Source organism: Primulina tabacum, chromosome 10 (genome assembly GCF_025594145.1).
Source record: "Primulina tabacum isolate GXHZ01 chromosome 10, ASM2559414v2, whole genome shotgun sequence".
NCBI classification, from domain to species: Eukaryota; Viridiplantae; Streptophyta; class Magnoliopsida; order Lamiales; family Gesneriaceae; genus Primulina; species Primulina tabacum.
The window spans coordinates 9,337,783-9,362,454 of NC_134559.1; the positions used below are offsets into that span (position 1 = coordinate 9,337,783).

The following is a 24,672-nucleotide window of genomic DNA, read 5'->3' on the forward strand; positions in this document are numbered from 1 at the left end:
GCAAAATATAGTGTGTAAAACTTAAAGGGATGTGCGATAATTTATATTGTGCTTTGATAGATGGGAAATATGTCAGAGATTCGCTGAGTTATGAATGAAATTAATGAAATCACCATTGAACTAGCTTATTTTTCGTTGTATCTTGTAACTTATTTTGCTCAAGGGCAAGCAAAATCCAATAATCTATTCAATAATAATGAAAGACATGAAATTTGTCATTTGTAGAATTTCTACCTAAATTTGTGAGACAATTTAAAACACCATCATATATAGTTCAAAAAGGGAGAAATACATTTTTGTCCTATGATTAATTTTTTAAATTTTTACTTTTGATCATGTTAAAAATAGATTTGCATTTAGTCTTGTAATTCTGATTTTTTTTTTAATTTTTGGTCTTGCTACGATGAATTTTCATTTTTATTCTTGTAACTTATACGTTATCTTCCTTTTTTTGTCATTTTTTAATCAGAATCTATCGTTATCTTCCTTTTTTTGTCATTTTTTAATCAGAATCTATCGTGTGAGGCGGTAAAAAAAAAATGGACACTTCATTGACTGACTACTCACAAAAGATATGAACTTCAAATGAAATCCGATTACCAAAGTTGCACGGCTTCTGCTACGTTCATTTAGTATGGACTATGAATCGCTCCAGCATCGAATCATGTGAGCCCCCTCATATTTTACAAGAAAGCCACACCTTATTTAAGAAACGAATGATTATGGACTTCGTTTTGACGAACTAATTTATATTATTTTGCCACAATGTATATAGTGGGAGAGCTGCGAACTGAATTCTGAAAATGTGGCTCAGCTAATAAAAGTTCCATTTATGGACTAATCCCAGATGCAATTTACCAGAATCTACTGATAGGTCTATATACAGCGTCAATGTACGTATTCTACAACCAATAATTTTGACAAAAGATATTGTTTCCGACAACACAAATGAGACAGAAATTTGAAATTTGCAAACGCACCTAGATTAACGTCACACATATGCTTAATAAGTTTCTGTCAAACTCTTCTTGCTTTGAACGATCACCTAAAATAAATATACTTGTAGCTAATAAAAAAAAAACAGCACATATGGCAACGGCTTGTTATTATATGTCCATTGCAGGACTTGATTCAAAATCGCCCCACCGGTTTTTTTGTCTTACTGTCTCTTCCTAGTTCCTGCTACACAAGGCTAGGGAAAAACTGTAACTGTACACATGAATTGCGGGTTGAAGAAGAGAGAGAAGTATCTCACATTTCATCTTCTTGATCTACATTTGTAACACTTCTTTGACATATGTTTCGGGAGCCTTGGCTCGGTTTACTCCAATATTCAACCTTGAAACTGACGTCTTACATTGGAAAGTGAGACAAAAGCACGACCAACATGCAGAAAGCCTACTGCCAAAACTCAGTACAAGGATTCCATAATAAATCTTTGGAGAATGTTGAGCCCGCAATGGAGAGATCTCACATAATCTCAATTTCCTAATCAAGTTCTAGAATTTATTACTTGTGAGTTCCACGGGTTAGACAATGCAGAGTACATATTTTTTGTCTATTAGTTGGACCAAAACCTCAATGCCACTGCGCCCAGTAGAGTATCCAGAAGGACATGCTTGCTTTCATCCACAAACCTGCACAATCCAGCGCATCGCAAAACTTCATCACCGACTGTATATGTAATAGTAAAGCAAGCGTTGGTGTCCTAACATATGATTTGTTCAAGTACATAATACACATAACCTTTTGCATCACTTACCCTTCATGTAAGACAAATTAACATACAAGTGTATGTGCAGATCGAACTGTTCTGCAATCCATCCGCAGTATCCCTCCAATGCCTTTTTCTATTCAGATCTGGGACAAACTGTAGGGAGAGACCTATTCATTGGGTGATTTTCGTGCTTAGGGATCTCATTTCATTCCTCGATACTACTTGAATGTTACCCATTTAAAAGCTCGTGAGTTAAGGAGTTGCTAAACCAATCAACCCAACCATCCTTGCCAGAGGAAGGGGTGGAGTAATCATTCGACAAATGTAAATGATTGTTGAAGGTCCGGTAAAGTGGGTAGCAGGCGTTTTCTTTGAATAAAGCTCTCAAAAACATCCACTCAGCCACTCAGGACCCACCTGCCATAAAAATAAACATCATCCTCAATGCTAAGAAATTTCTTGACCAGTGTGATGTGAAAAATAGAACATGTAAATGGGACCTCTTATACTGTGATCATAGAATCACAGGAATGCTAGTAGAACATACAACTGAAAGATGTGGCGCTGGTTGATTACAAATTTAATAAAACGAGAAAGAGACCTCAAAATAACTTGGAAAACAGTGAAAACAAGTATCCTTCTCCATAACAAAATTAGCATCTACTTCTTACTAAGACCACTAAAAGAGTGGTACGATTATCAGGTCAGCCCTTTTCCACAATTCTATTTCCATGCAATCGCAGTACAAAAATTTATACAACAAGAAAGTATTTCCTATATATATTCACTATACTGGCTCCTAAAAGAATAGCATAGACAGCTGCTTCAACAAAAAAGAGAGGTTATTTCTATAGCTTATCACTGAGTCTCACGATAAGAAATAAAATTCTTTAATGGATATTAAGAAACAAACTAACATTACTGTCAACAATAACGAGTAAATTGGCACTGATAGTATCGTGGAGAGTTTCATGGAGGGATATGAATAAGCTCACGTATCAATAACAACCACCTTGTTATAAAACACAATTACTCGTGATTTCTTTTGGATCAAACATTAATCTTGAAAATACACAGAAGTATCATATGTGTATTTCCCTTGGAGTGTAACTTAAAATATCATACCACCTAAAATGATCATTTTCAGCTCAACTGCGAATAACTTACCCATATTTTGGAAGGCTGTACGTCAGTACATTGATTTTCCAATCATGTTACATCATTTTTCCGGTGATCTCAGTTAATTCAAACCCTCTATTGACCATCTCTTCCATCCATATCCTTGCCTCTGCAGTCCGGCCAACTTTGGCTAAACCATGCACGATTATATCATAACTCCATTTATTTGGCTCATATCCTTTGTCAAATAATTTATCAAAAAATTTACAAGCATAATTCATTCCTTTCATGCTTAATCTTCTCAACAGCATATTGTTAGTATATATGTCAATAGGGAAACATTGCTCAATCAGTTTTTCCACATCTTCAAAATCATATCTTTCTTCAACACAACCAGAAAAAACACCAATCACATGCCCCAACATCCAACTCACAGGTGGTAAATTTTGTTTATGACTTGTGTAAGACCACGCGTCGTATAATTTCCTACCTTTCAATGCATGTAACAGAAAAACGTTGCCAATAAAGGATGATATTGGGCGACCAATTCGAATCATGTAATTTACTGTATCTACAGCTTTATCATAATTTCCTATTTCACAATATAACTTTACAAGTTCCTCGTAACATTCAATGGTTGGTCTTGACTTGTTTGCCATCATCTTGTCCAATATTTGTGATGCATGCTCAGGTCTTTTGGCTTTGCAAAGACCAATAATCATGGTGTGCCACAGTTTTCTCTTTTTCCTTCTCATGGACAAACCATGGAATAAATGGAAAGCGTGAGCAATGTTTCCGTTCCTTAGATAACTATTTAACAGCAGGATCTCAGACTTGAAGTCTGGTTTGAGACCAGTTCTAACCATCAATTCATATACTTGCATAGCAAATTCAGGCTTCTTGGCTTGCCCTGCTCCATAAATGAAGAAGTTGTAAATTCTAGAGCTGGATGATTCTCGATGAACCAAAAGCATCTCAAGTAGTCGGAAAAATTGCTTCTCTGGGTCATCCATTCGGCACAAGCAGCAAATGACATCTCTAACCAATTTTCTAGTTGGGCTATAACCTTTTTCTTGCATTTCAATAAGTAATCTAGCCGCAACATCTCCTCTACTTGAATTACTAAAGCCATTAATCAGGCTCTCGTAAGCACTCCTTTGAGATGGTTTATTTAATCTATTGAGCAGGCTGTGTATCAGGTATCCTTCTTCAACCCTCCTCACACTACAAAGAGCCGATATGAACTTGCCCACAAAATTATTGGGCATAATATCCTGGTCTAGTGCGAAAAGAACCAACTCCTTCATCTTATCAAGCTTCCCTTCTCTGCAAAGAGCATCACCAATAATGGATAAGGTCTTTAGCCCTGGAAAATAACCCTGTTCTACAGAATTTCTCAAAACAGGATAGGCTTCGTCAACACTTCCATCATCCAAGAGAGTATTGATAAGATAATTATACGTCATACAATTAACAGAGAGGCCAAACTCCTCCCTCGAATTGTACAAGCCCATCGCTATGTCCATCCTTCCCACCTTGCATAAAAAACACATGATAGCATTCATAGTGATATTATCTGGTGCAAATTCACTTTCTTTCATCTCCTCCAACAAATCATATATTTCCTCTAGCCTATTCTCCCTCAAAAGCCTACAAATGAGTATGTTATAACGAAAAACATCAGGAACATACCCCTCAACCGCATGTTTATCTTTCAAAAATTCTAGTGCGCCATCCAACTTCCCCACCCTGATAAGATTTACTACCCATGTGTCATTAGCTTGCTCCATCGATACGAAACCCATCCTCCGAAACTCCTCAACTATCAAAGCAGCCCTCTCAAATTGATGATCCTTGCACAAGGCATCTACATAGGTACTCACAGCATCCCCATTCAATTCTGCTCTATTATCTGCGGCAAGACAACGCAAATAAGCCTCGCCCTTCTCTAACTCATTCTGCTTACAGTAACTCTTAATCACGATAGAATGAGTGAACTCATTCTGATATCCTCGGGTTCTAATCTGGTTTGCCATCGTCTCCACAACATCAAAATAACCCTCCTCGACAAGCGAATTCATCAGCACATGGTACGCAAACCCATCCAAATCATAGCCTTGGAACCGCATTCTGCCAAACAACTGGAGGGCAGTCTCAGGTTTACCAGCTAAAGCATAACCAATCACCAACACATTAGCATACCTAACTTTATAAATGTATCTCTGTTTCATATAATTCTGTAAGAAGTCCAACAATACTGACATAAGCTTGGCCTTGGACAAAATCCGAAAGATAGCATTGAAAGTGGCTCTCGTATGGTGGAACCCCGGCTGCCGACCCGCCCAATCGAACAGTTTCAAGCAAGATAGAATGTCGTTCTTCTGGTAACTCAGCAAATCAAGAATCAGTTCCTCGGAAAGGCTTAAATTCAATCGAGAGAGGGCTGCATCAGTGGAGGTATCATCGTGGGTGCGGAGGATTTGGAATACACGATCGAAAGTGGGGTTCCTTCGGGACATGAACCAGTCACGGAACTGAGAGATGATGTCTTTGGGATGTATACTCAATGGGAATCCATCAGAACTGATGGGATTAGAAAGGTTGACGAGATATGATGCAGATGGTTGATTGGACTGCATTTGCGCCGCAGATAGGAGAGCTGCGGGGGTCCTCTTGAAGGAGTCGGGCGAAGGATAGTGGAGGAAGGCTCTGCGATGCAGGATGAGCATCGCCATAGCCGGCTTTTTTCTTTTGCTCAGCATGGCTTGCAGAGGGAAATGGGAACTGAGAGCTGGAGTGGGCTCTCAATTGGATCCGATTCCGTTCCGAACCGGGTCCAAGATTTGGGCCCAAAAAATTAAAACCCATCTTGTTAGGACGGGGTTCCGGCCTTTTTAAGTCCAAAAAAGCCTGTTGAGAATCCAATAAATTAAATCAAATTCACGAACATTGGTAAGACGAAGTTATGCCAAGATCAAATATCGTGTAGCGATAGGGGGAGGAACTTCTCGAAAGAAACCGAACAAAAGAGATGAGAGCATATTCCAATAATTGAGTAGGTCTCTTGTGAGACGGTCTCACGAATCTTTATCTGTGAGACGGGTCAATCCTAACGATATTCACAATAAAAAATAATACCATTAGCATAAAAAGTAATATTTTTTTATGGATGACCTAAATAAGAGCTCCGTCCCACAAAATATGATACGTGAGGTCGTCTCACTCAAATTTTTATCCCAATAATTTTAGTTCACTAGGGCTAGGTTATTTCCAATTAAATAGTTTAGTATTTCTTAGACTTAATCTAATTGTAAAAATGCATAATAACAGAATTTATCGTTTATGATTTTCTTTTCCTCGGTTTTCTTTATATTCTTAAATCTATTTTCTAGTTTTTCGACCATATCATCACATTTTGGCACATTTCAATGTTGGGCACGCTCGCATAAGATTTATTTTCAAACAAAATATAATTTTCTATTAAATGACTTTTGTACACATATATTTAAACAAATTTTTGTTCCATTTGGTTTTTTGTATGAGATTTTTTCTTACTTTTTCAAAATAAAAATAGCCAAACTCATTCTTGCACTTATTGTTATTATTATTATTATTATTATTAAATACGAGTTTTATAATTTTAGTTCGCAAAATATATGAAACTTCTTTAATCTTCTTAAATTACCCCTCTCAGAGATAAATTTATTTTTATGGAAAAAAAAATCAATTAATAAAAAAAAACTTCAAATATGACAAATATTGAGAGGAAAATCAATCTTATATAATTAAATTTTTATGGAAAAAAGTGATATATTTAACAGTTACTAGAAAAGTGCACGTGTGTTGCACGTGAACAACGAAACTGCTGAAAATATATGAATGAAATTTTGATAATATTTAAATGAATTAAAATATGGCTAGTAGCATTTATCAATTGAAACAAATCAAACCTAAAAAAAAAAATCATGACCATAGACGGTATATGAATCGAAAAAGTTATCTTATCCACATGACACATTTTTTAATATGCTTCTTGGTTGGTTTTGATAACTCAACAACTCTTGTCGAACTTTTTATAATATGCGTATAACCATTTTAATATACTCAACAAGTATATGATCATCTTTAATACTTATTATCTTATTTAGAATCCTCATCTGGGATCTGACATGCTTGTAGTTTGCTTTCCTATCACGAAATTTTTTCGATTTTCTACATTGTTTTTATCCGGTAATCATATATTTCGACTATTTGTTTTTTTTTTTTTTGTTGAATGATTTTTCAGTTTATGACAATCATCAACTGTAACTCCTAAGAAAAAATTCTTTTTGTCGTGATAGGTTTTACTTGTGAGTAAAAGTATGTATAACCTATATATCATTCTACAACATAACCAATGAATGATATAATTTTTCAAACATCGTGATATTTGTAATATCAATTTTATATATTCAATATCAATATTATTAACATATAGTGTAGGACTGAGTGCTTACCGCTTTACCAAAATTTATAGATGATGGTAATGATGCAACTCAAATCTTTTAAACCGCACAGCAGCTCAAGCACCATGGTTCGATCACTCTACTAAGCAAGGACAATTATTGCACTCAACAATCTCCCTCCCAATAATTGCACTCCTTACAATCAATGGGAATCGAACCAGTGACCTTGGCTCTGATACCAATTGTAGGACCGAGCGCTTGCCGCTTTACCAAGAGCTATAGCTGCTGGTAATTGTGCAACTCAAATCTTTTACACCGCACAGCAGCACAAGCAACATGGTTCGATCGCTCTACTAAGCAAGGACAATTATTGCACTCAACAATCTCCCTCCCAATAATTACACTCCTTGAAATCAATGGGAATCGAACCCGTGACCTTGGCTCTGATACCAATTGTAGGACCGAGTGCTTACCGCTTTACCAAAAACTATAGTTGGTGGTAATGGTGCAACTCAAATCTTTTAAACCGCACAACAGCGCAAGCACCATGGTTCGATCGCTCTACTAAACAAGGACAATTATTGCACCCAACATATAGCTATAAGGTTAATAAATTTTTAACAATTGTTTCTCAATCACTGTGAGAAATAATACTTGAAAATATGTTCAAATTACTATATATTATAACTGTGTCCTCGTTTAATTTGACGCAATTCAGGAAAGTCATCTCGTTAGTCATTTTTTTAGAAGCTTTGGAACAATGATTGTGTTCATCATATCATAAGAATAATATAATTTCAATCTCATTTGTTGTGTCTAGAACATAATATTATATTATTCATTGAAACAAAACTAATTTTCTTTTATCGAATTTATATTTTGTTTATAATATTTTATATCTTGTGGAACGATATACAAAATTAATTATTGCATTTTAAAAGTTTTGAGAAGAGACACGAATAATGTAATTAAGATATGCATATGAGATATCAAGATGATATTGGAGGAAATAAAGTGCAAATGGCTCAATGTTTCAATTTACTAAAAATTCACAAAATTGATCTATTGTGTCTACAAAACTTTAAAATTTTCTCATACCATTATAAATAGAATTAGAATTGTGTATACTTTGTTTTTCATGTATTTCTTTTTCTGGATGAACAATTCTTTCCTTTTAAAAAACGATTTTATTCTTTGAGAAATATTGATATTTTATATGACATCCATACAACATAATCAACACAAATGACATATAACAATAAAACATGTTAACGCTAGGGTAAAAAACTCATCTCATTGCAAGAACACTAAATGATCAAATGAAGCATATTATTTAGTAATATTTATTTAGCAGCATATATAAAAAATTGACCAAATAACTTAAAAACAGTGTTTGAAATCAGTTACATACAAACATTTTTCTCAATCACGTATCTCAGTTGACACAAAGAGTCTGAAAATATCTCTATTCTAAATGGGAGAAAGAAGTTTTATATGAACTTAATATTTATTAATAATTTATTTTTATTTCATCCGTCTCATCTTCCTTTGTCGTCCTATTATTATCTATCATTAATATGATAGAGATTTTCATGAATTTGACTGCAATGTATAAATTTAAGTAATTAAAATTAAATTAAAATAATAAGTAGTTTGATTGAGTTAAGTACACTATTAATGACCTTTTTAAACTAACATAAAAAATGACTTAAATAACATCATGAATATGACGAATTGGAAAAAAAAAAGTAAAATAGTAAGATCACAAATGAAAGTCATATATTTAATAGATATTATTAATAGATAATATATTATTTAAGGATATTTTTTTAGCATCATATATCGAAATTGACTAAATACTTAAATATTTGCATTGGAATCACTTACATATAAACATTTTCTCTCAATCATATATCTATGTTGATACATAGATAGTCTAAAAATCTATATTTTAAATGAGAAAAAGATGTTTTATATGATCTTAATATTTATTAATAATTTAATTTTATTCAACATCACTCATCCATATATTTAATAGATTTTAATTGATTATATATTAAGTAGGGATATTTTTTTAGCACCATATATCGAAATTGACTAAATGCTTAAATATTTGCATTGAAATCACTTATATACAAACATTTTCTCTCAATCATGTATCTATGTTGATACATAAGTAGTCTAAAAATATCTCTATTTTAAATGTAAAAAAAGATGTTTTATATGATCTTAATATTTATTAATAATTTAATTTTTTTCAATCTCACTCATCTTCATTGATATTCCCAATATTACCTTAATATTCGAAATATTAACAATTTTTTAATTTATAACATTATTATAATAATTTTCTATGAATTTGATGTCAATGTTTAAATAACGTAGAAAATAATTTAAAGAACCTCGTGAATATTACAAATTATAAAACAAACAAAATGATAAAATAGTAAGTTTATAAATGAAAATCATATATTTATAATAGTAAATAAATAAATATTAGTAATATTAGCTATTTTTTTAAATATATAATATTAAACTAAATGAAATTCAAAAGTAAAATTAAATTAATAATTATCTTGATGGTGAAATTCAAAAGTAAAATCAAATTAATAATTATTTTGATGGAATTAAGTATACTATTAATGATCATATTAAATTAACTTAGAAAATGACTTAAAGAACCTCATGAACATAACAAATTGTAAATAAATGAAAGGGTAAAATAATAAGCTTACAATTCAAACTCATATATTTATAATAATATTAGATTAGATTAGATATTAGATGCTTTACATGAGTATACACGTATCTTTAACTTTAAAAAATATGAGATTTAGATCCCAACACAACACCAAGTGTTACGCATGTTACGCACTTTTTATACAAGATGATGATCATCTCGTTTAATCTGACAATTTTTTAAATTTATCTCATATGATGTGATGTCCATAAAATGATCATGTGATCATCTTATGTAAAAAATGCACATCATCAAGTGAGGATCCAAATCCAAAATATGATATACATTTGACAATTTCGAAAATCTCTCTAATTTCCTCTATTTGTGAAGAAGAGCAAATCATGAAAACATGTTTTGAAACTTCGAAAACTTCAAAAATAACATCAACCTCAATTTAGAATATAAGGATATAAAAGCATAATTTCGAACATTATTCCTACACAAACTTTATCAATCCAAATATATTTAGTGACAAAGTAAGATGTGGTTTTCTGTTGCAAAAATTATAACAGAAAGCCATGCAAATTTCATACTGGAGGTTCCTTGGTGATATTACGTCGGTGCTCTTCAAGAATCTGAACTCCTGGCTTTTCTTTGTCGTTGCCAGATACGGCTATCTTGTGGATTCGTTCTTGGATCTTCGTCATGCCTTCATGCACAGGTTCGATGGCCTGATTTATGGTCAACACTACATCCTCGACAACCTGCGGTTCATAAATTATTCGCGAGAAAGTTTTAAGTAAACATCATTTTCTGTGTAAGTGTGAGCAGTAGAAGAGCCAGAAATTCAAGTCCAGGTGAAAATCATAGTTTTATATGTATGTGTACACAAAATCATTTGAATCAACTGGAAATCTAGGAGACAGTGTACGTGTTCCTCGTATTTTAGCAATTGAAGGGTGATGGGGTATCTGACCTTTTGCCCTCCTTCGACAACGATGTCCTGAACGCTCTCTTTCACACTTGTTCCTGGGGCCTTAACCTCGATTTCTTTCTTCTCAACAAGTGCTGGCTTTTCCTCGTCTCCTTTTACCTTAAGAACAGTTTTTGTTTCTTGTGTGGTAACCTTTCCATAGTTGGATGGATGCACGATATGATATGGTTTTGCGGAGAAGACAAAGATGTGAGCAATAGCTGCGATAGCCATCTGACCCCAGGACAAATAATGTTTTAGTCATGCCGAACAAATGTATAAAATAGCTAATATGTATTCACTTGAATGTTAAATTAAATAGACATATAATGTTGTCTTAATTTCCATAGCTAGTACCTCTATGCATATTAGAAAATCTTGCATTCCGGTTTTGAATTTTCCCTCGTTGGGCAAAAGTCTGAAATTGCATAGCAAGACAATGCCCACACCTTGCCACCATGTTGCAAATACAATAGCCTTGAAGCTAATGAACTTCGCAAGTGGTCGGATCGGCTCTAGTTTTTCATGCGCTACGTTATAAAATTGAACAAGGCAATACAAAGCCCACATCTGACTGAAATTCAATACGACTGTTATATATGGATACCTGCAAGAATGGGGAAGCGTTTAGTCCTGTAAACAAGGCAAAAATAACAAAAAGTTTTTTTTTTAAAAAAAAGGAGAAAAGAAGTGCCCCCACAATTCCTCACAAACGAGCTAAAAACATCAAACGGCAAGATGTTAACATACCCATAGTACCACTTAAATTGTCCATCACCATACACTCCACATAGCTCGAGAACAATAGTCAAGAATGCACACACAGTCTTCAAAATCATCTGTACAAGTTCGGAAAAATACATAATTTTGTCATCAACAAGGGGAAAAAATGAGAGTATGGATTGAGAGTATGGTAGGACGTTTACATATTGTACAAGACCAAATTTTATGATTGTGAATAGGTCTTTCCCAAGCACATGTGGATGGCAGACAAAGTTGCAATAAGTTCTCTGTTGTAGTCGAGCACCCTTTTTTCCCTCCAGCAACGGCCTGCTGATTTGTTTCTTTGCTTCATCCTCAAGAAAATCAAGGACCCTCAGTTCACCACCTGTTGCATGTATTTTTATGGTGAACAATTAAAATATAAAGCTTTTCAAAGCACAGCTCAACAGAGATTGATACATTATAGCATAACTGAACATAATTTTAGAAATTCATTTAAATTCACAAGGTTATGCGGGTAAGTTATTTGCTAAATTCAAAGAAACATAAAACACTAGCGTCAAAGTCATAGAAATCCAAGAATTTATGGCTAGAATAAAATCGCGGAAATCTATCAACTGCGAAAAAGGTAAGTATATTATTCCTCATTTTTGCAGAACTGAAAACCGGTAGAACTATGCCATACTTACCAAGGCATTCAATCAAGTAGCTTCCAAAAGCATAAAGGGCAAATGCTTCATAGCAGCTCCTCAATATGTCACAAGCAAGAGATAACTTTGGATTCCACAATGATAACATCTAGAAAATACAGGTTATAGACTGCATAACATAATTAATCAACAAAATATGTGATTAAGCTGATAAATGCGCAAAAAATAGAAGAATTCAGCTAAACAGAAATTCCATTCAAATTGTGGAATTTGGCCCCAGGTTTCCATTTTTATTTGTAGTTACTTTTGGATTGATTTTTTTTTTTTGGGATTAAAATTTAATAGATCAGACTAAAAATAGGAACATGACAAGGTTTGGCCAATTGGGTTTCCAATCTGTATCATTCCTAGTTCAATAAATATGACAAGTTTCTGATATTTGTATAATTAAGAGTTGGCTAAGACATTGCTTTTCAAAGGTAAAAATAGAAAATGAATACATTGATCATTTATGTAAACATGAGGTAAGCCTGACTTGAGAAGATTTGGTAACTATTGACACAATCTCACTATGAGACAATCCTACATTACAAGTTGCATGAATATTTTGTTTAATTAATTTTATTTATGGAGTATAAAGAATATTTTATACTAAAAATTCGAAATCTCGTACTAGATGAGCATTTTCTGATTGTTAAATTTTGCATATTAATGATTCTGAAATTATTTTCTTCTAACATTTAATTTTTTAGGGATAATTGCATTAGCCACCCCTGAGGTTTGTCATATTTATGGAAAAATACGATTATATTTAAATATTATATATGCCTCATTGAGTTTGGCGAAAAATAACAAACAAATCCAATAATTTCTAAAATTACGAACATCCTCATTAGATTTGTATTCATATTACATTTTACACTCTTAGGTTTGTATTCATGTAAGATAAATGCAAACCAGATGGGGTGTACATAATGTTGAGAAATATATGGATTTATTTGATACTTTTCATAAATAACAATGTAAATGTAATATTTAAAAATAGTTGGATTTTTTTTGTTAATATGACTAATTTTTAATAGAGCTTAAAATCAGAGTTCAATTTTGAGACCTCAAATTAGTTTTACCGATGTTTTTACACCTCAAAAGTAGTGACAACTGTATTTCATACATTTGATTAGGGAGTTATACTTCATTATCTTTTTGGTCAAAGTTGAGATTGACCATAGTTTGACATGCTTGGTAGGATGGAATGATATGGGAATGGAATGGACATTCTCAATCTCATTTCATTATTTTGCTTGGTATAGCTTTTGGAATGGGAACACCCATTCCAATGAGAATGCTTATTCCCATGAACATGAGAATAGGCATTCCTATCATGTTGGTTGGGTTTACCCATTACTATTTTCTCGACTTTATATATAAATTTTTGTTTTTTGAAATATTTTGATAATAAATATTTATAACAATAATAAATAAATCAATAAAAAATTTATAATTTTAGTTATAAATAAATATTAAAAATAGTAATTAATTAATATTAATAATAACAAATTTAATTTTAAAATTACAATAAATATAATATTATATTTAATAGTTATAAATAATAATATATAAATAAATAAAATAAAAATAATAAATATCATTTAATAATAACAATAATAATGGTAAAACAACTACAATAATAAATTAAATATGATTAATAATTAATTCCACAATAATAAAAATAAATATTAATATTAAATCATACATAAATATATATATATATATATAATAATGATGATGATAGTAATAATACAATATTAATAGTAATAATTAATATTTAATAATAAAAATAATAAAACTATGATAATGATATATCAAATAAAATATTAATAAAAATTATAATTATAATAAAAATAAATAATGATGATGATAGTATATGAAATAATTATAGAATAATTATTACTTAAATATTTTACCATCCATTCCATTTTTTCCTGTGTCAATCAGGAATTGAATAGATATACCATTTCATCTTATCTTCATTCCATTCCAAAATTCATTTCATTCCTATCTTATTGCATTCGATCATACCAAGCATGACCTTAATTAAATAAAAACAGAAAAACTCACTGATTCGGTTGCATATGCTGGGACCATAAAAATAACAGCAACGATCCATTTTTGCTCCTGAAGCAAAAAGCAATATCAGACAATGAAAATTTTACGTAAAAATTATCATTTAGACAAACAAGAAGGTGAAGAACTAACACCGGGGTAGTTATAAGATCTAAGGTGTCTGAACGTCAAGAAAAGAGAAAGTGACAATGCTATAAAAACAAAGAACCCAGCAACAATGAGGGCCGGCACGTGAAGATGTCTATACGGATGTTCATATGGAAACAAGTAAGCTGATTCCATGCCACATGCATCTTCTGCGGCAGTCTCCTTATGCTTGTGATTTCAAGGTTACCATTACCTGGAAAAACCAATAATATTTAAGTTTTGACCAATAAAGAAAAAAGAACCAGAACTTCTATTCAGAGATCATTGCGAACACAGAATTGTTTCTAACGAATGAGCAGCTAGAACCATATTTACAAGACATGAAACCATGGGCAGTAGTCGGGATGGGTGGAAAAAATCATCACATCAAAACAAAAAATTCTCCATAATATATATTTCTCAAAAAAGTTGTGTATAAGAGAAAAACGACATCCCTCGCCAAAATTAAATTCTAGATCCACAATGGATTGAAAATTCCTCTTGTAATTTTATAAATCGGTTTTTCCTCCCGCACGTAATACCATATAAAACAACTTCTGCTTAGAAATACATCCTTCGATCGGCAATTAAAAGGTGCATTCCAGAAGCCAGGTCCATTCTGTAAGCCAGGCAACTTTAGATTTTAGACCTTACAGTGTTCATAAGAAATTTGGGATCGGTACTTGAAGCTGATAAATTATTTTATTCTCATCGAGGGTGGGAGCTCATGTCGGTCCGAATCCTAAATTTTGTGCTGTCATTCAGTATAGAAGCGAAAGAAATGAACTGATAAATCATTAGTATCTTGAGATGGCAAGTGCTCACATCATTATTGAAGGATCAAGTTCTGTTTACTAACAATTAACAACTGCGAGTGAAGAAATTGAAAGGTAGACAGCAAATTGATATAGTCGGCCAAAAAATTTAAACTTTCTTTGTAATCCATCATGAAATCAAATTTAATCCCCAACAAACTTTAGATGGAAGTCATAATCACAGTTATTATTTAAGTTATAGACTAAATTTACCATATACATTTACACTTCAAAATCCTGTTCAATCATTCAACCGAAATTTCATCTTAATGTAGTTCAACACTATACATTCGCTAAATGACCAAAATTTCTAACAGGAACAATCGACAAGTAAATAAGCCACTGATTCAGAGTGAATAACAGCAAGCAAATTAAAGACGGTAAATCATTCAATGGACTGCTAAATGCCAATTTACGAAAGCGGAAAACACAAATCTGCCAACATAAATGAACATATACATACTGTCCCGAATTCAGCCAGTGAAATCCCAACAGTGTTCGCTCCAGAAATTTGAAATCCCTAGATTGCGAAATATAAGAAATTTGCAGACGAAACAAATATTTGTGTGGATTTGATCGTTGGGATGCGCTTGCATGAATAATCGACACGTTTTCGCAGATGGGACACGTTGACGTCGAGCTCCAAATTTCAAAAATGGTGGGGACCAAGCCTGTAATCGGGTCGAAATGTTCTACACAAATCCGTGACCCGGCCGGATGGGTTGAAGACCCGAATATGACCAAAACCAGACGGAAATGTTTCTAATACTACCTACCACTTAGCTTTAAGCGTGGGGATTTGATAGGGATTCGGCAGGATATGCATTTGTGAATAATCTAAAGAAACGGATTTTGAAGGGATTTACCAAGTCTTTTCGTATTTGAAAAGATTCGGTAGAATTTGGATTTTAATAAAATAAAATTCATTCAAATATTTATTTATCTTCTTTTAAGATACGGAGAGCACGTGGTTAACAAAAACATAAAATGAAATTTTTTATTTAAGATACAAAATCATTCTTTAAATTAAAAGAATATTATCATTGTGGTTAAAGTCGTCAATTTGGTTTGGTACGTCGGATCGACCCTTCCACCAGGCCACCAGCACAATTTAAATGGGTTGTTTCAACCCATTTAAAGGCGAGCCTAGATGGGCCAACCCATGCAGGTCATACGGATATGGGCTTGGGTTGGCCCTCGCGTGTCTGAGAAGGAAAAAAAATTTGCATTATGGATTACGGTGATATATGTATTTTTTTAATGAAATATGTGAATTTTTTTGTATTAGTTACTTTGTATAAAATGTAGATGTGTGAAGTCAATAATTAAAAATTTTATTGTTATTTTTTGATAAATATTAATTTATGAAATGAAATTTTAATTAATTATAATTATTTTTTATTTTTTTTTGTTGGACGCCCCGCCTAACCCGCAACTCACCTTGATTTGGATTGGATTGGGGATTTCTAGGCCGTCGGTACGGCTGGCCCACCCTGCCAAATGGCAACTTTTTGGCTGCCCGCCTCGCTCCACCATGGATTGACCGGTTCTTCTTCGGATGCAAAATCATACTCGTCAAGTTCTCTTATTCTAGATCCAAAACGAAGTTGAAGTTTGGTGTATTAAGACAAATCAACAAACTGTATTTTTGTTGGACTTTGATTTAAAGCATATAAAAAAATCACCTTTCATTTTTTTTTAAAAAAATTATACTTTTAATTAAAATTAAAATACCAAAAAAATAATAATTAAAAAGACAAAATAAAAACTCTAACCGCCTAGAACCAACTAGCATTTTCTCTGGGCGGTCGGCCGGCGCCTAGGGTGATTTTTTGAACAATTGTTAAATACTTAAATCTACAAGGATATCATGCATGGATTTTCATACCTTGTACAATTCATGAACCTCTAATCCCGTAAATTGTGTCAATAGTTTATAAAATTATACGATCTTATTTTAAGATGTTAGATGAAATAAAATAATTGATCTTAAAGATGTTTGATATTATAATTTTTGTTATTTATTTTTTTGTTAACAAAATACCAAAAAATATGTATTGTGAAAATAATATACAATAGTTTTTTATGGAAATTTTTTCATGCATAAAATTAGTGTTAATTTATTGTCATAAATACAAAAACTAGTTTACATTTTTAAACAAATTAATGGATGACTTTCATAATAAATAAAGAGAAAACAGCAGTGCATAGTTATTTATTTAGTCTGTCATCTTATATGTGTGTATAAACATACATGTATACTTGTACTAAACATTTCGCAAGATCAAGATCGGACTGAATTATATTATGGTGTCTATGGGGGCACAATAATAATTCCATGGATATTTTGGGTTTTTAAAAATTAAAATAATCTTAAAAAATAAATTATAGTTATCTTGTTTCAAGACAAACTACAGAAATATCAGTATCCCACGAACTAATTAGAAAAAATTGACGAAACTAAAAAAAAAACGTATGTAATCAAACATAGCATTAAAATCTAAAGGTAAATGATATAGTTAAGACAAGAAATCTAATTTTGGTGTCATTGCTTGACAAAATTATCCTCATTCATATAATGTTATAGAAAATCAAATTGAGGATTTAAAAATCAAAAGTGGATGAATTCGACTGATACGAGTATATTAACCAAATTTTATCTTTTTTAAATGGAAAATTTATATTTTAGAAAATTGAATAAAAAAATTTTTATGATAAAGAACTCGCAGCTGCTATCATTCGATGTGAACCAGGTAAATTTATATGTTAATGTTGTAGTATGCAAACTACGATAGTCAGGTAAACAATATATGACAAACTATATGCGACATATTCGTTTGAAAAAGCGTTGATATAAAGTATTTAGTTCTTGACCATTGGTTAAACTCCACCAACTAGTACCATAATTGAAACATGCTATAGTGGACACAATTTGCAATCTGAAATAATAGTAATATTTAGCTGCTAAATTCTTCAAAACGTGGAATCAATAGATTCTTGTTCAATCATTCATCTCTCAAAATGGGAAAAGAAAGCGGGGTTCACCTGTACATGGATGTCTCCTTTTCTAATCAAGAAAACCATTACCATTTTCTTGCCAAAATCCTCTCCTTTAATTTGCACTCTAAATCTGTTAGAGTAGATGTCCTGCAAGTCAACTGGTTAGCTAGGAAATTTATTGACTCAACTGAAATAAACAATCTTTATTTTAATATAATTTAACTTTTTATGATCTTGTTATACTTTATCTGTATACCCATGCAAACAGCATAGATAAAGTCCTTGATTATGCTTTAATACAAATGAGTCGTAATTCGATGTTGAAACTCATTTGTAAAGACTGCATATCCTAAATTCGTTCCTAGTCGATTCAGCCGCCTAAAACAGGGAATAAATGCCGCTTGAGCTCGAGACTAGCATCTGTGATGTTGTGTACTGCGTTTCTTGGTAAGGGCATAGGGATGTCCAAAACATGCAGATGGGTAGTCATATGATAATTATACCGAACAACCCTCACTCGGACTTTCCAAGTGGTTATCATTCATCGAGAGGATAAGTCCGTGGTTATGATTGTATACCATTAGTCCTTACGACCCGGGACAACACTGAGGCTTATATGCTAGGGCTGTGCTTTGACTCGTTTACCAGCTCCAGGAGAGTCATTAGGTGGCGAGGTTGGGTACAGTTGCGACACATATAGGAGCCAGTGCATTTTAGTCGGGGATTCATCTCTCACCTACGGGTGTGGATATCCTGTGTGATCTGATGAAATAATAGTGCATGGAATCTCTGGCCAGAGTATGAGATGTACGTTGGAGAAGGAGTTCTCTAACTAGTACACGCGATGCCACTATTATAGTTATCACATAGTTATCGAATTAATATGCAACCCTCGATGAACCAATGGTTGCAGATTCGATCGGGATATATGAGATGAAGAGACCTTACTGTACGTTAATCATAATCGACTGGTTCTTGCAGGCACTATCAGTATACCTGGGGGATCATGGGGCGATGCTACTAGACGCTCTTACCATGATCCGATGGGTGCAATCAGAAATGAGTTCTGACATTCTTGATCAAGGAGTTGATGAAAAGAATGGGGTTAACTAGGGTAAGCCCGAATAAATGATTATGTCCTGAATCACAAAGAGTTGTGAACCCACGGCTAGCTGTATCCATAAACCATTGAGGGTCACACAAGCACTGGTTTACTTGTTCCCGTTGAGATAATAAATTCAAGGAGTTGAATTTATAGAAAATGTTGAGATAATAAATTCAATGAGTTGAATTTATAATAAATAAGTTTGATATGATCAATCGATAAGCTTATAAATAAAGTTTATAAAAGCTTATAGAAATTTGAGAGCATGACTGTTAAGACAGTCAAAAGGAGTACACCTGCTTTATTTAGACATTGATGATCTCGATATTAAAGTGTGCATCATAATAGCAAATAAGTTGAATTTGTCACATCGATGATATTGGATCGTCGATCGGGATTATGATGAGATTAATGTAATGTGAGCATGGATCATGGGGTTGTAAGAGTATAAGCCCATCGTGCAAATTTATTAAAGTTCAAATGGGCTTTAATAATTTAATTATATTTTAATTGAGTTAAAATATAGCCTATTAAGTTTTTATTAAATATGGTATTGATTTATGAAAATATTCATGATACCATAATTTTAAAAACTTGCACACAAAGCAATATAATATTAATGCATGATATTCTCAAAATATATAGATATGCATTAAAATCGAGATTGGCTTTTGATATGGCATGCAATTAAAATCTATAGTTAACTTAATTAATTGTATTAATTAAGTAAATGATGGATTAAAGAAATAATAAGGATTTTATTATTCTTATTTGCACATACATGCATTTCGAAAGTTTGGTCAATGATTTGAAAAGGAAAAGGACTTTGAGTTGGCATGCAATTTTAGAATATTTAATTATCTTAATTAATGAGATTAATTAAGTAAATATAAGATTAGAAAATATAAGATTTTTTGAATCTTATTTTACGTGTACAGGCATCCAAAAAGATTTTTGATAGATATCAATTTAGAATCTTTCGGCTCCTCTCAATTCATTGATGCCGCTCTCAAAGAGAAAAAAATTCTCTCGGCCATTAAAATAGCTCTCAAATGGGTTTTGAACCATTTTTGAGTTTTTGATCTCAAACGCAAATATCTTCTATGCTTTCTAGTGCAAGTTAGAAGAGGAACATGTATTCTAGTCATGGACCGGATTAGGAGATCGAAGAATGTTCGTAGGGATTTACAACAAGAGCTACGTCCGCTAATACCAGTGTAGTTGGAGCCAAGTGAATTATTCACTAAAGTATAATTCTTTAATTTCCTATGAATGTTTGATTATAAAATCATACGAGCGCCCAAAGCAAAATATATTTTGATTGTCAAAATAAATAAAAATTTTAAACTTTCGCTGCGTTTAGGCGTGTAGAAAACCGAGATCCAACAGTGGTATCAGAGCCAAGGTTTTTCTAGATCGTATGGTTTTGAATGGTAGCCTCTTCACATCCCCTCCATGAACATGGTGGTAATGGCATTGAATGGTAGCCTCTTCATCTCTCCTCCATGAACCTATAAATACCCCCCAAGAGCTAAAGGAAACCACACCAAAACAACATCAAAAGTTCTCTCCAAAAGTTACAATTTTCGAAGTACCAAATATTCTACATAATTTCAGAAGGTTTTGTTCATAGTTTTTCACGTCAAAATCCGATCTCCACCGTTCAGAATACACCTACACATGTTTTGAGCAACTTATCCAAAATTCAGATCGATCCAACGGTTCAATTAGGCGCAAACATTTTTGCAAAGTGACTGGTCGGTGTCAAATTACAACTTGTTCATTCCAAGATTTTGGAACAATCTTTCAAGTAAGTGAGTTTTTGCTATACTCTTATGTACACTTGCATTTCATAAGTGTACTACTTGATATGTATATCGACATGCTTTTTCTTTGTAAGTATGTCCACATTTGCTTAAAAATACGTTATGTATATTTCTTGAAATTCGATCGGCATGATATATTCGTTCCTATTTGTTATGCACATTTTTAACAATTTGTTGTGGGATATTAGTTATAATATTTGAAAGCATGTTTGAAATATTTGAAATGCACTGTAATGATTCGAATTAGAAATGGCAAGAAAATTCCGATATTTGATATGTTTTGTTTAAGGCCCTGATGCGGTGCGATATAATAATCGTTCTTTTGGCCTCGCCCCTTAGAGGAGTAACATATAGGGGACCGATCAGTAAACCATAAAAATGAGATGATTTTCAGTGCTATGTTTGTACTTTATTTATATTCGACTCAACATGATTACTATTGAAATTATGATTCCATTGAAATTATGATAATATATTCGTATAATTATCACCTTGATATTCGTTATGCCTAATCGACCCCCATTTACTGAGTATTTTCCAAGTACTCACCCCTTACATTCCCACCCCAGATAAGAACGAGGAACAAATCGAAGATAAAGAACACGAATACTTTTGGGGATGGTGATCCGATTCAAGACCAGTCTCGTTATTCTATCTTTTAGTTAGATTATCGTATTTTACGCTTCCGCATTTCGTTTCAGTCGCATTGCAAAAACGATTATTGATTATGTAATAGACTGGCTTTTGGTTATTTGATGTACTACATGGCTTGTTGTTATACGATTTTAATTGTTCAACAACGCCGATGGCACGTCTCGGTTTCGGGACGTGACATTTAAGTGGTATCAGAGCCGCCAGGTTCATAATCCTGCTGGAGATTTCGAAAGACAAAGTTTGACGAAGTTATATTTTGGCAAAAACTTAGTCATTCATTTCCACCCCAATCTTAGATTTGAAAATTGTGACTTCCCTTAGGAAACTCAAGAATTCGATTCCATTAATTATTCTTAATTGATCTCGACGTATAATCTTCAAACCATACGTCAATTCTCGAATTTTCCATCTTTGAACCCTTTTTGAATCAAATCTCGAATGAGATGACTATGAAATTTACCGTTTGATGTTTATTCACGACCTTATCATTTTGTAAGCCTTTCCATTTCTTTTTTACTTCAGGAAATGACTTCAAATTCTTCTATCATCGCACTCGAACCACGGGTCGCATGAGTGTTATACCCGTCCCTGACAATGATACCATCATTAAGGACCTCCGAGCATCTCTAGCACTAGAACAGAAAGACAACGGGAAATTGATGGCAACTTTACATGCTCTGCAAGAAGAAAAACATGAGCTAGAGGAACAGAAAGCTCATCTCAATGCTCTCTTGAAGCAGACCTCGTTTATAGCAGTCCAACGACATCAGCAAGATGCAGTGATCATTCAAGAACTGCAAGATTCTGTGCAGCATCTGACTCTGCATAATGAACTCTTACAGAATCAGGTTCAACAACTTCAGGATGTCCTTATCGAATTGAAATCTGAAATAGAACCAATAGAGGAGCCGATGGAAGACGAAGCAGTAGGAGATGGCGAGATTTTAGATGATTGAGGATTTAGTGTCACGACTAGTTGTAATAAGGATTTATAATCCATTTGCTTTCTTATGAATCTTCTCTCCTTTTGTGCTTCCTAAAACTTGGATTTGTATTGCTTCCCTTTTCGTTTGAATCAATAAAAGTTTATTTGGTTTTATCAATGGTCGATTTCAGTTCATGATTAACTCATATATATGTTGGCAAACAAATATCTTAGAAACTTGTACACTTGTAGGATATGGACGGAAGACCGGTACGAAACAACCGCAACCCGCGCTACGAAAATCGTAACAACAATCGGAATAACGCCGAAAATGAAGGGAATCTACCTCCGCCACCACCACCAGGATTGGGCCTAAGTCAAGTTGACTTAATGGCCATAGCAACTATTGTGACCAATACCATCCAAGGGTTGGGTAACACAAACGCCAATGGCAATCCGCCACCACCAGGTAGGGCTGTAAACGAATCGAACCGAATCGAATTTTAAGAAATTTTTGGTATTCGAGCTCGAGCTCGAATTCGAATAAACATATTCGAAGCTCGATTCGAAACTCGAACTTTTATTATTTTCGATTCGAACTGAGGCTCGAGTTCGAATTCGATTCGAACTCGAATAATATTATATATATTGTAATATTATATATAATATATATTATATATATGTACTTAATAATATTATATATATATATATATAATTAAGAATATTTTATTTATTTTTTAAATATAATGCTAAAGTTCGCGAACAGTTCGCGAACAATCGAACAATATAATTTTAGCTCGAATTCGATTCGAAAAATATTCGAACATGTTCGAGTTCGGTTCGAATTCGAACCAAATATTATTCGAACCGGCTCGAAAAGTTCGTGAACGTGTTCGGTTCGTTTACACCCCTACCACCAGGACCTCCAGCACATGGGGTTAAGTACCACTATGAGTCTCTACGAAAGAATCGCACTCAAACATTCAAAGAAGACCCGGACCCCGAAGTTGCCCAAAGTTGGCTAAAAAATATTGAGACCCAACTCCGCTTACTCGAGATTCCCAACGAGTTCAAGGTGGATGTGGTAACACCATTTTTAGAAGAAAGCGCAACCAAATGGTGGGAGACAGTCTCACCAGCTTTGACAGCAAATGGACCAATCACATGGCAACAGTTTCGAGAGGCATTCTTGAAACAGTACTACCCGGCTAAAGTGAGATTACAGAAGTTGAGTGAATTTGAAAATTTCACTCAAACTTTGGATATGTCTGTGGTGGAGTATACTCCAAAGTTCAACTCTCTTGGAACCTATGCCCCCACGATTATGGCTGATGATACCTTGAAAATGCATCGGTTCAGGCGTGGTCTGAATAGCCGTATCCAGTCAGCTTTAGCAGTTTACCAACCCACGAGCTTTGCTGATCTAGTGGGCGCAGCAATAAGAGCCGAGACAGACATCAAGCACCGGGAGGATTAGAACAAGAATAAGTGACCTCCTTCTGGACAATCTTTTCAAGGGAAACAACCATTCAAAAGACCAAATCAGTCCAGTGGGTCATTCAAAGGTGCTTCGTCCAGTCCAACCTACCAAGAGGCCAAGATGTGCCCCATTTGCAATAACCGCCGTTCTGGGGAATGCCGAAGGAAGACTGGTGCATGCTTCAATTGTGGTAAGTTGGGACATCGAATTGCTGATTGTCTCGAGCCTAAGAAAGGAGCATGGGCAAATACTGATACTACCCCCAGCAAGCCAAAGGAAAATAAGCCTAACGCTCGTGTGTTTGCAATGA

At 33.5% G+C, this 24,672-nt stretch overlaps 3 protein-coding genes across 5 annotated transcripts; 1 reads left to right on the top strand and 2 right to left on the bottom strand.

Moving 5' to 3' along the window:
* Nucleotides 1-1,088: 1,088 nt before the first annotated feature.
* Nucleotides 1,089-5,609, bottom strand: LOC142505322 (pentatricopeptide repeat-containing protein At1g71210, mitochondrial-like). 3 transcript variants are annotated; one of them, XR_012804404.1, is made up of 3 exons: nucleotides 2,881-5,609; nucleotides 1,763-2,122; nucleotides 1,089-1,637 (listed from the first exon to the last, which is right to left on the bottom strand). XR_012804404.1 is itself a non-coding variant. In XM_075618262.1 (2 exons), exon 1 carries the CDS (start codon nucleotides 5,596-5,598, stop codon nucleotides 2,932-2,934), a length of 2,667 nt encoding a protein of 888 aa, XP_075474377.1. In that variant the 5' UTR covers nucleotides 5,599-5,609; the 3' UTR covers nucleotides 1,089-2,134; nucleotides 2,885-2,931. The 3 variants fall into 3 exon arrangements, 1 of the variants encoding a protein (XP_075474377.1); XR_012804405.1 differs by having other exon boundaries at nucleotides 1,089-1,674; XM_075618262.1 differs by having other exon boundaries at nucleotides 1,089-2,134; nucleotides 2,885-5,609.
* Nucleotides 5,610-10,391: 4,782 nt separating this feature from the next.
* On the bottom strand, nucleotides 10,392-16,117 carry LOC142506139 (protein LAZ1 homolog 2). The gene is made up of 9 exons (XM_075619295.1): nucleotides 15,836-16,117; nucleotides 14,564-14,771; nucleotides 14,426-14,482; nucleotides 12,347-12,455; nucleotides 11,861-12,042; nucleotides 11,685-11,773; nucleotides 11,292-11,541; nucleotides 10,938-11,168; nucleotides 10,392-10,725 (listed from the first exon to the last, which is right to left on the bottom strand). Exons 2-9 carry the CDS (start codon nucleotides 14,711-14,713, stop codon nucleotides 10,549-10,551), a joined length of 1,245 nt encoding a protein of 414 aa, XP_075475410.1. The 5' UTR covers nucleotides 14,714-14,771; nucleotides 15,836-16,117; the 3' UTR covers nucleotides 10,392-10,548.
* A 6,732-nt stretch (nucleotides 16,118-22,849) lies between these two features.
* Nucleotides 22,850-24,359, top strand: LOC142504898 (uncharacterized). The gene is made up of 2 exons (XM_075617741.1): nucleotides 22,850-23,351; nucleotides 23,803-24,359. The coding sequence occupies exons 1-2, from the start codon at nucleotides 23,138-23,140 to the stop codon at nucleotides 24,357-24,359; spliced, it is 771 nt and encodes a 256-aa protein (XP_075473856.1). The 5' UTR covers nucleotides 22,850-23,137.
* The last annotated feature ends 313 nt before the right edge of the window (nucleotides 24,360-24,672 follow it).